The following is a 17,758-nucleotide window of genomic DNA, read 5'->3' on the forward strand; positions in this document are numbered from 1 at the left end:
CTTTTCTCCAGGTATTCCGCCCCCCCCGCCCCCCCACACCTGCAATTCCAACAACATGCTAGCTTCATTGCCACCCCCCCCCCCCCAAAAAAAAAAAATTGTCCATAGGTATGAATGTGAGTGTGAATGGTTGTTTGCCTATACGTGCCCTGCGATTGGCTGGCCACCAGTCCTGTTAGCTGGGGTAGGCTCCAGCGTAGCCCCGTGACCCCAATGAGGATAAGCGGCATAGAAAACATGGATGGCTACCTTCAACCATTCCCAACTTTGCCAGACAGATGTTGGCTGATGGGTTGTTGGCATGGCTCTATCTAGGCTGCAGTTTAAGACTTGTAGTGAAGCCTGTTTAAAAAAAAAAAAAAAAAAAAAACATAGTGAAACGCCTCAACCTCAAAAGCGAGCGTTTGTCTAAGTTGGGAAATGCAGGTGAAAGATTGCCCTCCCATCAGGCGCCCTCAGGCCAGGCATCAGTGGGAGAAGATCATTAGCATAATACGCTAGCTTTCATTTAACGATGCTATTATTGGAGTGGAGTGGAACTGCTTAATCGTGGAATTGGACCTCATTAGATTCTTGCATCTGCGTCTAATGATGCTGTGGGAAAGCACATTACATGACATCATTGTCTGGGATTTGCACCCCTGCTTCCCTTCCTGGTTTAAATGTATGGATCCCACTCACCAGTGTTGGGGTTTTTCATAGCTTATGGCGGCATTGAGCAGGTCTGACTGGAACTGGTTATGCTAGTACGCTAAAGCAGGAGTCATTCAAAGAAAATTTGGGAATTGAGTTGGGAATAGCACTACAGCAACTCAATTTCCTTCATTTCCTGCATTTCCTCCATCCTCTCCATCCTCTCCTCCGACTGCTTTCCTTCCCACCTTTGGCTCACTTTCCTCTGCCTTCTCCCCCACAAGGAGTACAAGCGTAAGCAGGTGGAGGAGCAGCGCCAGGCGGAGCGACTGCAGAGGCAGCTCCAGCAGGAGAGGGCCTACCTGGTGTCCCTGCAGCAGCAGCAGCAGGAGGGCAGGCAGGCGGAGAAGAAGCAGCTGTACCATTACAAAGACGTCGGCAATCCCAACGACAAGCCGGCCTGGGCCAAAGACGTGAGTGACAAAGCAAGGACGAAAGTCAGTCATGCTGATGTTGACCTGCCAATGTGTACACGTTCTTTGTACTTTACATGCAGTTTGTGTACCCATATTACAACATTACCTACTCATAAAGCCACACTTATAATATATATAATATTTAAATCCCTCCTGCAGGGAACAATCTATAACTATATCCGCATAATCCCTCACGGCCCTTCGCTCCTCCTGACAATTCCTGTAGGATTCCTGTAGGATCCAGCTCCCAACCTGGGAAGCCTGAGCCGAATGTATTATTATTGAGAATTACTGATAACAATTTGAGACTAAATAATAAAAAAAAACGTACTTAAAGGGGAGATGCACTTTTTGGGGAATTTTGCCCATCATTCCCAATCCTTATGTGGAACATGAACACATATTTCTTTTCTTTTCTGTGCATTATAGCAGCAGAAAATGAGTTAATATGAGCTAGCTAACAATACACATCCTTGGGACATTTCATCTACAAATGTTAAAACATTACCAGGACGTCATTCCGAGGCGCATTTCACAGACCGATTGATCGGAATTACGCTACTTCTGTCAACAAGGTAAGGAGGAACTTAAGGAAGTTCTAGTAGAGCTTCAAAATGCAAAAAAAAGAAACAGGAGTGAGACCATTTTTTTTAATCAGGAGTGAATCTTAATAAAACTTAATTTTATTTTTATGAAGCTTTGTTTGACGGCGGTTTTCCAGGTATGGGAAAAGAATTGTGTTGAACTTCCAGCATTTGTGTTTTGTGCTCATCCCCTTGACTGTGACTCCTAGGTGGCGAAGCAACAGCATTGCCAGCGCGTTGCCCCGCCCCGCCCTAACCTGCGCCATCACCAGTCATTCAACCAGCCGTCGCCATCGTCCCCGGCCGCCCACGGCCAACCCCGAGCTCAGGTCCCTAAACGAACTCCATCTGTGGGCGCCCAGATCCTGTCCGACCACCTCCCCCAAATGCGACTGGCGCTAGACCCCGGGCGCCCCCTGGACCCGGGGCTGAAGCAGGAAATAAGCCAGCAGGTCAGAGAGTTGAGGGCCCGGAGACGTAGTCACAGGAAGTGCAGCCCCCCCAAGGATGATAAGGTGGCTCGGAAGGAGCCTCCCAAAGAATGTTCCCGTCATATTCCCGTGGGACAGCCGAACCCCGCGGCCGACCCCCACTCCCGGGAGAAAGCAGAGCACCACAAAGAGATGTCCCGAGGCAGGCCCCTCTCTGCGCCCGCTCACGCCGACGTCCTTTTGTCCTCAGACTCCCAGGTTGCTTTTAAGGCCCCCGCACGGGTCCAGAAACTGGTTAGTGTTCGCCGGCCCCGCCCTTACGATAGGTGTAGATGTACAACATCACGGAGAGGGGCTTCGTGCTTTCTACTCACATCCTGACGCTCTACTGGTACCATGGCCCGTATCATCTCACAGGTTGCGTCCTTGAACTTCCATCTTGTGATGCTTGGAAGGAATCGCAATCCCTCACGTAGATTTACTGTCCTTGATTCACAGGTCAAACCTTTTCATACCAAAGCACGCACCGTAGCTTGGAATGTGCGGCTCGTGTTTGCCGGTACATGAACAAGGATCACATCCTTTAACATGTTCAAGGATAGGCAGCTACTTTCTGGACAGAAGATGCTTTATTGTCCTTGCAATGGAATTCAATTAGTACTAAAATATATAATATGACATAAATACCAAAATAAAGTCAAAATATTACGAGAAACAAGTTGCAATCTAATGAGAAAAAGTCATAATATTATGAGAAAAAAATCATTTTCACAACATAAAATTAAAATATTGAAGGAAAAATATGAGAAACAAACCAAACAATACATAAAGTTGTAATTTATGGAAAATTAGGTTGCCCAAGAAGTTTTAATGTTATCAGTATAAAGTCAAAATATTATAAGAAAAAATTACAAGAAAAAATAGCTGGGGGAAAATTTTTTTAATTAAATTTTATGAGAATAAACTCATAATACTTTGAAGTAAAATAATGTCATTAGCTTCATAGAGTTCAACTATTAAGGGGAAAAAAGTTATTTTTTCAAAGTTGTACTCTTATGATAAAACAAAATAAAGTTTACATTTTGGGGAAATTAGTTGGACGGAAATGTTGGAATATTATGGGAATAAAGTCATAATAAAATTTAGGGAGATTATTCATCAAGAAAGCGACATATTTGGAAAATAAAACGACAGCAAAAATGGTGGAACAGTTGAAGTTAGGTCCAAATTATAAGATGGAAGTTCAAGAACGTACCAGGCCTGGTAAAGATAGAACTCTTAACTTGTGTGTAAATACTGACATTATTAGCATCGTTATTAGCATCCTTATTAGCATCCTTATTAGCATCACCAAGAGCAGCAAGTTAGCTAGTTTGAACTCGTCACTTCCCCATCCTGCTTTCCCACAACACACGATGGTTTGTAGACGTTTTGAAAAGGATCTCATCATCAAGCGTCGGGCCCGCCCGGCCTGGCTGGAGAACCTTAGATGGTGATGGCCGCTGGTGGGATCCTTTGAAGAACTTCCTCTCTTCTTTCTTAGCTCCGGTTTCAAGTTCTTTGTCTTCCAAAACCTTTTGGGTGGATGCAAAGTTCCCCCAAAGGTTTTTCTTCCCGTACTAACAACATTTTCTTCTAGGTGATGCTAACCACTTCCTGCCTCCACAGGAACCTACTCAGATCTTTTGGTTCCGTTGTAGTCCTCTTCATTCCTCTTCATGCTGTCTCCTGCCTCTGGAGACGTTGGAGTGGTTTTGTAGCTGTGACGTCGAATCAAGCGCCCGTGAATTATACACTCAACCAATTGATAATCTTAAATAATCCCAGTAGATTAGGAGCTCAGGAGGATTTGCAGAAACCATCCAAAAAATGGGGACTGTTTGTTTGTGCTTGCACCGTGACCCAACATCTTCCACCCTGCAGAGATCTTTAACGTTTGCTCCCTTCCTGATTTCTTAGGTGCTGCAAGTTCATCACGTGTAAATGTTTGACATCATCAAACAAAACGAGTCCATGTTTTGAAATGAAAACGTTTTATTGCAAAGGTGGAGGAGAGATCTAAGATGAACAGACAGAGTTCTCCGGCGCTTCAGCCCAAAGCGTCCAATCGCATCGCCGACCCCTCCCTCCCTCCCCGCTCAGAGTCCTTCAGCGGCGGCGGCATGCAGCCTGCCCGAACCCCACCCGTCCACCGTCCCGCTGAACCCCAGGTGTGTGGGGTTTGATTCCCTGGTGCCTTACTCTTCTTATTATTGACTCGTCTTTTCTTCTCAGTTCTACTTTCGTCTTTGTTGCCTTTGAGGAGGATTTCAACGATTTTTGTACTGTTTGACATTTTGTGGAAAAATGGAGTCCGCATTGGACCCAAGGTACCGTTTGAGAACCTGGTCATGTGAGGTTCAACCCATCCAAGGGGGTACCGTGCAGTGACGTGCCGTCATTCCTGCAATGGTGGCCATTGGTCCATCCTGGCTGGCCTCATCTGTTCCTTCTGTCCACCGCAGATGGCTCACCTGATCCCCGTCAAGACCCACGCCGGTTCTATGTCCGGGTCACAGTCTCTGCAGGACCAGACGGGGTCCGCTCTGAGCGAGGGCGTTGGCTCTCCCAGGCTGGATATCCCACGGCAAAACTCCGACCCGACATCCGACACTCAAACACCGCCGCTTCGCATCGCCGGGAGGGAGGAGCGGGACCGGGATCGGGATCGGGACAGACCGGCCTGGCTGAGGGAGGAAGACCTCCCGTCCATGGTCCGAGAATCCCAATCGGTAAGGATGTCGTTCCTCATGAAAGGTTTTTAGATCACGGAAATAGATATTCCTACCATGTCCCACCCCCAGAACCCCCCGAGGACCACCTCCATCTCCCCAGCCTTGGTCAGGAAGACCTCCCCCAATGGAGGAGTTGGTCTGGGCCCCCGCACCGGCTCTCATCTCATCCTGGCAAGGTGAAGGTTCATCATTAGCTTCTTTTACTTCTCTTTGGGCTGCATAGGTCCATGTTCATGTACGCCGGATGTATGAGTAGTGTTCCTATGTCTGCGTTGTACACGGGTACTTCCTGGTACTACCTACCGAATACAAGAATTACGTAAGAACGTCTTTATCCTTGATGATGCTCATGACAATTTTTCATCGGCTCTTTTCCCTTTCTGGCCGCTTTACAATATTTCATTTTTACTTTCACTTTCACTTTCACTTTCACTTTCCTTTCCTTTCCTGCACAGCACAGCAATAAGATGAGTTTGCCTCATGCTAGGGAGATATGGTTACTATGGTTACTATAAAACATAGCTCTGGTTCATGCCAATAACTGCTGATAATATTACTTTTTAAATACTTTTAAAATACTTTTTAAATACTTTTAAAATACCTGACCTGTTTGTTCCCAACATGTCAATGAGAATTCAAAGCCGCTTTTCTGATTTTCCCCTTTTTAGTAACCCAGACCTGCGACGCTCCGAGCTCTCTCTGGACGCCATGCTACAAAGAACCTCCTCCAACTCCTCCTCCTCCTCCTCCCCCTCATCCCAAGGAGGCTCGGTCGAGAGGAGAGGTATACGCTCTCACAGGGAACCCCTCATTGGTCCTAAGACCTAGTGCTTGTGTGGTAGCTTGAGGGACATATCCAGGTCATCTGGACGTGTTTATGCATGCAAATATGCATTATAGTTTATCTATTTCCTCATTAAATACAGTAGGAATGGGCATATTTCAGACATGGATGCTAATGTGATTAATCAGGATTAATTCATGCAAAAAACAGTGATTTCTGTGATAAAACAATAAATATGTATTTTTATGTTATTTTTTTAATGTACATTTTTTGATAATGTTCGACATACTGTAGAGCCCATGTCTGATTTTGTATTTATTTATTTATGCTTCCATGAATATTTAGCCATGCAGTTGAAATGTGCTTCTTCTGGCGTCCCCAGGCCGCAGCAGACAAGAAGGATCCTCCATGGGAGCCAATCAGGAGGCCAATCAGGAGGCCAATCAGGAGGCCAAACAGGAGGAGAGCCGTGACTCGACCAGACCGAGCCGACCGGCGGTGAGTGATGCGCACGTGTGGGTGCGCACGCACACACAAACACAAATACGGTCCACTTTCTACTCGGACGGCAGCCATGTGCTGTAGGACATCCGATACTTGTCACCTTGTAAGCCATTCATCTGGATGTGTCCTTCTCCTTCTCCTCCTCCTTCTCTGCCTCCTCCTTCAGAGCTATAAGAAAGCCATAGATGAGGTTAGTGATCCCAACCTTCTGGTACCTCGGTCTTTGGGGACCCCCCCCCTTTTCCTTGATGTCACCCTGGATCACTTTTCCTGTTTGGACTATCAGGATGCCGTGGCCGGACATGGCAGTGCATGTGTGCTGCTACACACACACACACACACACTCACACACACACACATAGCTACATTTGTTTGTGCATGAGCGTGAACTGCCGGTCACGTGAGCATACCTGAGCATCAACCTCTCATCTTCCCCCTGTTGTCATGGTTACCAGACAGGAGGTGGTGGTGGTAAGTCGGACCTCCTGCCAATGTGCATGGCCTGGTCCGAGCCATCAGGAACGTACCCCCCCCCCCCCCCAAAAAAAACCCGATTGTTTATCCTTCACTATTTTGTAGACTACAAGTTATGCTTGACAAATACTGTCACCACCCCCCCCCCCTGCTTTGCACTCTCCATCCTTACACGTGGCATCCTACATCCTACATCCTACATCCTACATCCTACATCTTCTGTCTGCAGGACCTCAGCGCTCTGGCCAAAGAACTCCGAGAGCTGCGGGTTGAGGAGGGGAGCCGTCCTCCGGTCAAGGTGAGGTGGACGGTTGTCATATCTGGAGGTGTTTGCATTAGAAAAGTTTTATTGTTGTGTAGTCATCAACAGTAGATCATAAGTTTCAGGAAAATATCAGTTCCCGACTAAAGGGAGAAAACCATGTTTTTGTGGAAAGATACATGACTTTGACATAAATGTTTTGCTATACCGACACAAGAAGACAAAAAGGGGTTGTTTTATATGAAAATATCAATTTATTTACAAATATGACACCATGAACTATGCGGTAACGTTTCCGTACATTGTGTAACCTCTGCATGCTACACTCCTCCGTGCTCTTTCACTTCCTCCTTTTTATTGACTGTGTTTTTATTCATGAAAAATATATGCAAATATTACGCTATTACAGTAACACAAAAATCATGTTTGGTTCAGGTAGTTTAGCCTTTATTAATGACAGTAATAATAATCAGTTGGATTTGGTTAAACAGATCTATCATATTCAGACCTGGATAAAGGATGGATGGATGGATGGATAGAAGGATGGAGGATGGGTTGGATGGGTGGATGGATGGATGGATGGGTTGGATAGAAGGATGGAGGATGGGTGGATGGATGAATGGATGGATGGATGGATTGGTTGGATAGAAGGATGGAGGATGGGTTGGATGGGTGGATGGATGAATGGATGGATGGATGGATGGAGGATGGATGGACGGGTGCGTGGATGGATGGATGGACGGATGGATGGAGGATGGGTGGGTGGGTGGTTGGATGGATGGAGGATGGATGGGTGGGTGGATGGATAGATGGAGGATTGATGGAGGGACGGCTGGATGGATGGACGGATGGATGGATGGACAGATGGAGGATAGGTGGGATGGAGGGATGGACGGATGGACAGATGGATTGGTGTATGGATGGAGGATGGATGGATGGATGGATGGATGGAGGATGGATGGACGGGTGGGTGGGTGGGTGGGTGAATGGATGGAGGATGGACGGGTGGGTGGTTGGATGGATGGGTGGGTGGGTGGGTGGACGGATGGATGGACGGGTGGGTGGGTGAATGGATGGATGGATGGAGGATGGACGGGTGGGTGGTTGGATGGATGGAGGATGGATGGGTGGGTGGACGGATGGATGGAGGATGGATGGATGGACGGATGGGTGGATGGGTGGGTGGTTGGATGGATGGAGGATGGATGGGTGGGTGGACGGATGGATGGAGGATGGATGGGTGGGTGGATGGATGGATGGAGGATGGATGGATGGATGGACGGATGGGTGGGTGGTTGGAGGGATGGAGGATGGATGGGTGGGTGGACGGATGGATGGAGGATGGATAGATGGAGGATTGATGGATGGACGGATTAAGGATAGATGGGATGGAAGGATGGAGGGACCGACGGATGGATGGATGGACAGATGGAGGATAGGTGGGATGGAAGGATGGAGGGACGGACGGATGGATGGATGGACAGATGGGTGGACAGATGGATTGGTGTATGGATGGAGGATGGACGGATGGATGGATGGATGGATGGATGGATGGATGGAGGATAGGTGGGATGGAAGGATGGAGGTACGGATGGATGGATGGATGGACAGATGGATTGCTGTATGGATGGAGGATGGTCAGACGAATGGATGGATGGATGGACAGATGGGTGGACAGATGGATTGGTGTACGGATGGAGGGATGGATGGATGGAGGGATGGATGGATGGATGGAAGGATGGCCAGGTGTTCCACATGTTGCTCTGCCCTCATGGCTTTAAAGCTGATCTCCTTTGTCCAAGATAGTCTCTTCATGTGACTGACATCCAATTTCAGGAGCAGCCTACCCAATCCCGTCACGTCCAAGTATTTCGTCAAACTTCAAGGCTGGACTTCTCCACAAAAAAAAACATGTTTCCTGACACGGTTCTTGTCATTTTGAGCCTATCCACATGCTCTGCATGCAATCAATCAAAGGCTTGAATCTGTCATCTCCTGGTTTTTGCCTCTCGAATAGGCCTAAACGTTTCCTGTTGCATTATCCTCATCGTGAGTCAACCAATGAGATCTATGACTCTCTGACATCCGTTAGTTATGTCTAGTTATGATGACACCCACACAGCTCCTGTCAAGCACAAGCTTCCGTAATCTGTCACCAGATTATGTTCTACGAGGGTTTACCTTCACGATGATGACCAAAGTTCCGAGCGTTCTTGATTTATTTTGGTTGTGCCGCTCGGACGGACCGCGAGTTAACCGTTTGAGGCGACATTCATCACACCAGCGTAAAAGTAATGGAACCACTTTCTGTCTAAAGGTGACAGACTACTCGTCATCCAGCGAGGAGTCGGAGAGCAGCGACGAGGACGGCGAGGCGGTGGGACACGACGGCACGGTCGCCGTTAGCGACATCCCTCGCGTCATGTACGTTGGCGCTCCGCACCTTTCCCGATGGAGGACCTGTCGGCGTCCATTTGTGCCGCCGTGATGAATGAATGCTTTCTCTCCACGCAGGCCGGCCGTGCAAAGCGGCAGCGAGTCGTACCGAGGCCTGACAGACGCCCCCCCGGGGGAGGCCTACATCAGCACCAAGGACAGCACCCTGGTGATGCGAGAGGTGAAGGACGAGCCCCACGTCATCAATCACCGACTCAGCGTTGACAAGTCGCATCTTCATGTTTCTTTCTCGACGTGTCAGGCCAATGAGAAGAGGAGGAGAGGCAGCCACGCCGAGAGCAACGGGTTTGGCCATCACGGTAACCATGGCAACCTCCCTGACCTGGTGCAACAGAGCAACTCCCCCACGGCCACGCCCTCGGCCCTGCAGGAGCTGGGCCAAATGCCCGAGGTGATCATTTTTAATAATGGACAGCAAAAATGCTGAAATAAATCCAAAATATGATCCGCTCTGTTTTCTCCTAGTTTGGTCTGGGCGGCTCCAAATCATCCTTCACCCCGTTTGTGGACCCCCGTGTCTATCAAACGTCCCCGAGCGATGAAAATGAGAACCCGGCAGCTGGTGAGCATCGCAGGAAGCCATCCGTCACTCGCCACCGCAAGCCGCCATAAACGTAAACTCTGTATGTTATTTGCCGTGGCAGCCATGTTTGCCAACGAGCTCCTGAGGCAGGAACAGGCCCGACTCAACGAAGCCAGGAAAATCTCCGTCGTCAACGTCAACCCCACCAACATCAGGCCCCACAGTGACACGCCGGAGATCCGCAAATACAAGAAGCGATTCAACTCCGAAATTCTTTGCGCCGCACTCTGGGGTACGCGTCTGATTATTATTCTTTATTGTTTATTGTTTATTGTTTATGACTGTGTGTGTCCAGGCGTGAACCTGCTGGTGGGGACGGAGAACGGTCTCATGCTCCTGGACCGGAGTGGGCAAGGCAAAGTTTACAACCTGATCACCAGGCGGCGTTTCCTGCAGATGGACGTGCTGGAGGGGCTCAACGTGCTCGTCACCATATCTGGTATGGATATATGGATATATGGATGTATGGATATATGGATATATGACCTTCATTTTTGTAGTCCTGAGTCACTTCACGTACTGTACGCCATCTTGGAGCCTAAACTCCTCGTTACTGACCTGGCAACTCTTGCTACGTCTTCTTATTCTTATAGGTGTTTTAAGAAGCAGGGTTAGGATGCCATCTACTATGCAAGATACAGTCCCATCATAATGTGTTTATTTATAAGCCAACGTCCTCGGGTAGCGTCAAACCTACAATATTTGTAGCGATACGAAACGGGATGCTTGTCTGCCGTCTTCCAGGGAAGAAGAACAAGCTCCGTGTGTACTACCTGTCCTGGCTGAGGAACAGAATATTACACAACGACCCCGAAGTGGAGAAGAAGCAAGGTTGGATCACCGTCGGGGAGCTGGAAGGCTGTGTGCATTATAAAGTTGGTAAGTAAACAAAAACACGGTCCCGGATCACGTTGGGAACGCTGCTGCTCAGTGTGCCGTGTGTGTCATGCTTCCAGTCAAGTATGAGAGGATCAAATTCCTGGTGATTGCTCTGAAGAACTCGGTGGAAATCTACGCCTGGGCTCCCAAACCCTACCACAAATTCATGGCCTTTAAGGTAAGCGCTACGCTACGAAATGTTTACCTTAGCTTCGTATTCCTATGGAGGATGTTCACACATTTTGGTTTGTTTGGGTCAGCGTTCCCATTCTTTCAGGATGGACTTTCAGTTTGGAGTTAAAAAGACAAAGATGTCCCAATATGAGTTTATTTTGACAACGACACCTTTTGAGTATTAAGTTACTGTGTGATGAACTAATTGTTGTTGTTCTTGCAAGCGGCACAGTATTAAAAAAAAAATGAGTAGCAGTTGTGAAGTAAGGAGATGTGACAAGATTAGAATTTAGTCATAAATTAGTTCAGAAGTTTATGAAGATAATAATAGCGGAACGTACGGTAAGCCATTTATCGGTGGCGTGGTACGGAAAGGGCGGAGCTAGACAAACGGCAGTAAGTTCCTTTTGGTCTCTCAGTCATTCAGCGATCTGCAGCATCGCCCCCAGCTGGTCGACCTGACCGTGGAGGAAGGTCAGAGGTTGAAGGTCATCTACGGCTCCAGCGTGGGCTTCCACGTCATCGACGTTGACTCGGGAAACCCGTACGACATCTACATCCCGTCACACGTAAGTCCGACGCTTACGTGAAATCCGGGTCCTCAACTGTATTGGTGGCGGGCCCCACCAGTGCATTGGTGGCGGTCCCCAACTGCATTGGTGGCGGCCCCCACCAGTGCATTGGTGGCAGTCCCCACCTGCATTGGTGGCGGTCCCCAACTGCATTGGTGGCGGGCCCCACCAATGCATTGGTGGCGGTCCCCAACTGCATTGGTGGCGGTCCCCAACTGCGTTGATGGCGGGCCCCACCTGCGTTGGTGGAGGTCCCAAACTGCATTGGTGGCGGGCCCCACCTGCATTGGTGGCGGGCCCCACCAGTGCATTGGTGGCGGTCCCCAACTGCATTGGTGGCAGGCCCCACCTGCGTTGGTGGCGGTCCCAAACTGCATTGGTGGCGGGCCCCACCTGCATTGGTGGTGGGCCCCACCAATGCATTGGTGGCGGTCCCCAACTGCATTGGTGGCGGTCCCCAACTGCATTGATGGCGGGCCCCACCTGCGTTGGTGGCGGTCCCAAACTGCATTGGTGGCGGGCCCCACCTGCATTGGTGGCGGGCCCCACCAGTGCATTGGTGGCGGTCCCCACCTGCGTTGGTGGCGGTCCCCACCTGCGTTGGTGGCGGTCCCCACCTGCGTTGGTGGCGGTCCCCACCTGCGTTGGTGGCGGTCCCCACCTGCGTTGGTGGCGGGCCCCAACTGCGTTGGTGGCGGGCCCCAACTGCGTTGGTGGCGGGCCCCACCAGTGCATTGGTGGCGGGCCCCACCAGTGCATTGGTGGTGGGCCTCACCTGCATTGATGGCAGGCCCCACCTGCGTTGGTGGCGGGCCCCAACTGCATTGGTGGTGGGCCCCACCAGCGTTCCCTTTAACCAACGCAAACATGACGAGTGTCAATGCATTGGTGGCAGGCCCCACCTGCATTGATGGCGGGCCCCACCTGCGTTGGTGGCGGGCCCCACCTGCGTTGGTGGCGGGCCCCACCAGCGTTCCCTTTAACCAAAGCAAACATGACGAGTGTGAACGTACCAAGTCAAGCTGCAGATGGAGGGGCAAGTACGTTCCTCCTGTGAAAATGTTCCCACGGACAACAAGCCACCGTGTGGACATTGAACGAGTGCCGTGTGTCATATTCACCTCCTGTCTCTCTCTCCTTCCCTGCCAACTTGTCTTTCAGTTTGCCAAAGAGACCAAGGTGACAAGATGCCCTTCACCGGCTCTGGTCTACATGAATAGATAGTAGCTTGGTAGCCCCCCCCCCCCCCCCACATGCGTAGATAACGTAGACACAAAGGAACCAAAGCTCATCTTGCCCCCCCCCCAAGCGCATCCAGCAGGCCTTCCATTCACACGTCAACAATCATATTTCACATCTTGGAAAACTGGGAATGTCTTTTATGACATCAAATTCCGCTTTTCAGTTGCCAACATTTATTTGTCTGATCAGCTAATTCATCTCACACATGTTCAACTTTTCCTGTAGAAAATATTCATAATTAATCATAACTATTTTTTATTTGTATTTATTGATTAATGCTAATAATATGAGTAAAATGATATTAAATAGTAAATAAGAAAATAATCCATGAAATAAGAATAAGAGGGACTACATTAATGCAAACCAAATGTTGGAAATCCACACTCCAATGAGCTGGTAAAAACAATACAGTTTTATGATTATTATTATAATATTCATATATTCATATTCCAAAGTGTGAGTGGTTGAGTTGGTGCTGCTGATGCTGTCAATCATGTCAAATGTGTGGCAGTGGGCTGAGATGAGTTTTTTTCTTGTGTTGTACTGACCTTCATTTTTGTAGTCCTGAGTCACGTCTCGTGTACCAAATGACATCAGACAACATGGCGGCCGTACTGGACGCCATCTTGGCGCCTGAACTCCTGGCCGTGTGAAGGATCTCCAACTCAAATAACGTCCTTCATCGGTTTATGGTGAATGTAATGTAAACAAATGTAAACGGACATTTGAGTTGGATGTCCTACTAATTGCCTGGAAGAGCAGCGGGCCCCCCCCCACCCACCGACCCCCCCGTGTGTGGTTTCTGATCACATGACGTGTTCCCCCCACACAGGAAGCCTCGCCGTCCACCGCCACGCTCTTAAGGGATTAAAAGATGCAAGCTGCTCCAATGTGGCTTTAAATATTCTAATGGGATGGGATTATGGGTATTTTTTTAACGTAATCTGTCAAATGTGCGTCAGATCCAGAGTCATGTGACGCCGCACGCCATCGTGGTGCTCCCCAAAACGGACGGGATGGAGATGCTGCTGTGCTACGAGGACGAGGGCGTCTACGTCAACACCTACGGGCGCATCACCAAGGACGTGGTGCTGCAGTGGGGCGAGATGCCCACCTCTGTCGGTGGGTACCCCCGTACCGTCACTGACTACGTGCCCTAAAGCAAGGCTGTCCAAGTGTGGCCCACGGCACAATCTCAGAATATCATTTTACAAAAAATATCAAAAATACAAATATGAACACTTGCAATGGCTGCACGGTGAGGGAGTGGTTGGCGTGCAGGGCTCACTACTAGGAGACCCGAGTTCGATTCCATCCTCTGCCATGTCTGTGTGGAGTTTGCATGTTTTCCCCGCGCATCGCCCCCATGTGACGGAAAGGCGTATTACATGCACCGACTGGCAAACTTACAACTTCCTGCTACCCTGGCTAACTTCCTGGTAGCTTGGCTAACTTCCTGCTACCCTGGCTAACTTCCTGGTAGCTTGGCTCACTTCCTGGTAGCTTGGCTAACTTCCTGCTACCCTGGCTAACTTCCTGGTATCTTGGTTAACTTCCAACTTCCTGGTAGTCTGGCTAACTTCCTGCTACCCTGGCTAACTTCCTGGTAGCTTGGTTAACTTTCAACTTCCTGGTAGTCTGGCTAACTTCCTGGTAGCTTGGCTAACTTGCAACTTCCTGGCACCCTGGCTAACTTCCTGGTATCTTGGTTAACTTCCAACATCCTGGTAGTCCGGCTAACTTCCTGCTACCCTGGCTAACTTCCTGGTAGCTTGGTTAACTTTCAACTTCCTGGTAGTCTGGCTAACTTCCAACTTCCTGGTACCCTGGCTAACTTCCTGGTATCTTGGTTAACTTCCAACATCCTGGTAGTCCGGCTAACTTCCTGCTACCCTGGCTAACTTCCTGGTAGCTTGGTTAACTTCCAACTTCCTGGTAGTCTGGCTAACTTCCAACTTCCTGGTACCCTGGCTAACTTCCTGGTATCTTGGTTAACTTCCAACATCCTGGTAGTCCGGCTAACTTCCTGCTACCCTGGCTAACTTCCTGGTAGCTTGGTTAACTTCCTGGTAGTCTGGCTAACTTCCAACTTCCTGGTACCCTTGCTAACTTCCTGGTATCTTGGTTAACTTCCAACATCCTGGTAGTCCGGCTAACTTCCTGGTAGCTTGGTTAACTTCCAACTTCCTGGTAGTCTGGCTAACTTCCTGCTACCCTGGCTAACTTCCTGGTAGCTTGGCTAACTTCCAACATCCTGGTAGTCTGGCTAACTTCCTGCTACCCTGGCTAACTTCCTGGTAGCTTGGCTAACTTCCCGGTCATGTGGCTAACTTCCTAGTGACCTGGTTGATGTCCTTGTAGACTGGCTAACTTCCTGGAAGGCTGGTTGGCCTCCCGTTAATATGGCTAACTTCCTGGTAGCTTGGTTAACTTCCAACTTCCTGGTAGTCTGGCTAACTTCCTGCTACCCTGGCTAACTTCCTGGTAGCTTGGTTAACTTTCAACTTCCTGGTAGTCTGGCTAAATTCCTGGTAGCTTGGCTAACTTCCTGGTATCTTGGTTAACTTCCAACATCCTGGTAGTCCGGCTAACTTCCTGCTACCCTGGCTAACTTCCTGGTAGCTTGGTTAACTTTCAACTTCCTGGTAGTCTGGCTAACTTCCAACTTCCTGGTACCCTGGCTAACTTCCTGGTATCTTGGTTAACTTCCAACATCCTGGTAGTCCGGCTAACTTCCTGCTACCCTGGCTAACTTCCTGGTAGCTTGGTTAACTTTCAACTTCCTGGTAGTCTGGCTAACTTCCTGCTACCCTGGCTAACTTCCTGGTAGCTTGGCTAACTTCCAACATCCTGGTAGTCTGGCTAACTTCCTGGTAGCTTGGCTAACTTCCCGGTCATCTGGCTAACTTCCTAGTGACCTGGTTGATGTCCTTGTAGACTGGCTAACTTCCTGGAAGGCTGGTTGGCCTCCCGTTAATATGGCTAACTTCCTGGTAGCATTTTATTTTAGCATTTGATTTGATCCTTTGTTGTTTCATGTGTTGGGGTGTTATCATTATTATCATTATTATTATTATTATTGTTATTATACAATATTAGCATTCAATGATATTAAATGTTATTACATGAAATGAAAACGTGAAAAGATGAATCCAAATAATGTCCGTATGGCATGTGGAGACGTTCTAAATGTGTTTACTCTGCCCCCCCCCCCCCCCCCCCCCCCCCAGCCTACATCCACTCCAACCAGATCATGGGCTGGGGGGAGAAAGCCATCGAGATCCGCTCTGTGGAGACGGGTCACCTGGACGGGGTCTTCATGCACAAGAGGGCGCAGAGGCTGAAGTTCCTGTGTGAGCGCAACGACAAGGTGAGCTTCCATGGCTTCCTAGCCAGCAGATATTATATTCATATTTATTTCTATATATATATATATATGTGATTGGTGGCGTTGTAAGGCGTGGCCACCATCAAGTCCTCCATGAACCTGAACGCCATCTTGGCTTCTCCGTGTGCAGGTCTTCTTTGCGTCCGTGCGATCGGGAGGCAGCAGCCAGGTCTTCTTCATGACCCTCAACAGGAACTCCATGATGAACTGGTGATGCTCCGCCCCCGTCGTCCACTCGCCACATTCCCATCGGCCAACCAGTCACGGGAAGCCTAAAAGGGGCGGGGCTGAACTTTGACAACAAACAAGGGACGACGAGGAGGCTTCTTGGGACTCCTTTCAAATCCTTTCTTCCTTTTCTTCCTCCCACCTTCATCGCTCATCTTCCTCCCGAGATGATGCTGTCGCTGTAGCGCCATATGCAACAAATGACGTCTGCGTCCCTTTAAGAAGATGGATGTCCTCCCGCCCCCTTTGCCCCCTCCTCGTCCCCCCTCCAAAGGTGCTGCATCAAACTTGCTGTCAATCAACAAAGTGTGATCATGCCCCCTCCCCCGACCCGCGTCCCGCTTTATTTGGTGTGATGGTCAAGTGTGCGGCACACGTCCCACAATGCAGTGCGGGATGGTCCCATTCCAGGAGATGGACGTCCGTGGAAAAGGTAAAGGAGCCGCTTCTTCTATTTTTAGCATCAAGTAGACGCCAGTTTTATCCCACCGTTCTTTTAGCCGTGCAGTTTTGTGGAGAGATTTTTATTAACAATAATAATAATAATATGATGATATGAATAATATTATTGATAATAATAATAATGCTTCCTCGACCGGCTGGAAATAAGGTGCAACGATGTCCATCCATCCATCCATACGCTGTACCTGCAGATACTGCCTGAACTCCATGATGCAGTACCGCACTTTGGTCAGCAGGTGGCAGCAAATGGCTGGGAATATTTCCTGTTGGGATCAAATGGCGGAAAGTTCATTCCTGTGTGCACACATTTTTTTAAAAATCATAATTGCTACAAAGATTTATGATTTATTGTTCGGTTTCTTGAGAAGCGTTTTATCTTTTGGTTAGCACCTTCTAAGAAACGAAAGCGCTAGCTAGCTAGCTAGCTAGCTAGATTGGCAGATGGAATACTTTGTTGTCTTCCTGCCACCGTGTTTTTTTTTTTGTTTTGTTTGATTTCGTCTGCTCCAAATCCATCCTGTGACCATTTTAACAACTACTGCCTAGCTAACCAAGCTACTAAGCTAACCAAGCTAGTAAGCTAGCGAAGTAGTACCACACTTTGGCCATAAGATGGCGGCAAATGACGGAATTTGTTCTGCTGCGATCAAAAGTCAGAAAATAAGTCATTGTTCATTTATGTGCGCGTTTTTAATCACAACTGGAACAAATTGGTGGGTTTTATTTTGCGCATTGGTCAAACGTTTCAAAACATTTTATTTAGTGTAATCCTGCTAACGCCCTTAACTAACAAACACTAGCTAGCTTTCTAGCTAGCTTGCCAGCGTATGTATTTTGTTATATTTTAGTTT

At 48.7% G+C, this 17,758-nt stretch overlaps 1 protein-coding gene across 8 annotated transcripts in view; it reads left to right on the plus strand.

Moving 5' to 3' along the window:
- Positions 1 to 17,473, plus strand: part of tnika (TRAF2 and NCK interacting kinase a) — a 52,557-nt gene extending 35,084 nt beyond the window's left edge. For 2 of the 8 annotated variants that reach the window (XM_058056541.2, XM_058056543.2), the window contains exons 15-36: positions 918 to 1,106; positions 1,903 to 2,418; positions 4,170 to 4,334; positions 4,629 to 4,895; positions 4,968 to 5,074; positions 5,567 to 5,682; positions 6,065 to 6,180; positions 6,353 to 6,376; positions 6,890 to 6,958; positions 9,240 to 9,346; positions 9,437 to 9,539; positions 9,621 to 9,770; positions 9,845 to 9,941; positions 10,024 to 10,194; positions 10,258 to 10,401; positions 10,707 to 10,841; positions 10,919 to 11,019; positions 11,435 to 11,584; positions 12,749 to 12,766; positions 13,792 to 13,951; positions 16,060 to 16,199; positions 16,348 to 17,473. In XM_058056541.2, coding sequence (XP_057912524.2) covers positions 918 to 1,106; positions 1,903 to 2,418; positions 4,170 to 4,334; positions 4,629 to 4,895; positions 4,968 to 5,074; positions 5,567 to 5,682; positions 6,065 to 6,180; positions 6,353 to 6,376; positions 6,890 to 6,958; positions 9,240 to 9,346; positions 9,437 to 9,539; positions 9,621 to 9,770; positions 9,845 to 9,941; positions 10,024 to 10,194; positions 10,258 to 10,401; positions 10,707 to 10,841; positions 10,919 to 11,019; positions 11,435 to 11,584; positions 12,749 to 12,766; positions 13,792 to 13,951; positions 16,060 to 16,199; positions 16,348 to 16,431 — 3,129 coding nt within the window. In that variant the 3' untranslated portion in view covers positions 16,432 to 17,473. The remainder of the gene's footprint in view (positions 1 to 917; positions 1,107 to 1,902; positions 2,419 to 4,169; positions 4,335 to 4,628; positions 4,896 to 4,967; positions 5,075 to 5,566; positions 5,683 to 6,064; positions 6,181 to 6,352; positions 6,377 to 6,889; positions 6,959 to 9,239; positions 9,347 to 9,436; positions 9,540 to 9,620; positions 9,771 to 9,844; positions 9,942 to 10,023; positions 10,195 to 10,257; positions 10,402 to 10,706; positions 10,842 to 10,918; positions 11,020 to 11,434; positions 11,585 to 12,748; positions 12,767 to 13,791; positions 13,952 to 16,059; positions 16,200 to 16,347) is intronic. The other 6 variants (XM_058056554.2, XM_058056557.2, XM_058056544.2 and 3 more) reach the window with 5 other exon arrangements.
- The last annotated feature ends 285 nt before the right edge of the window (positions 17,474 to 17,758 follow it).

Source organism: Doryrhamphus excisus, linkage group LG19 (genome assembly GCF_037039965.1).
Source record: "Doryrhamphus excisus strain RoL-2023G ecotype Guam linkage group LG19, RoL_Dexc_Guam_v1.1, whole genome shotgun sequence".
Taxonomy (NCBI): domain Eukaryota; kingdom Metazoa; phylum Chordata; class Actinopteri; order Syngnathiformes; family Syngnathidae; genus Doryrhamphus; species Doryrhamphus excisus.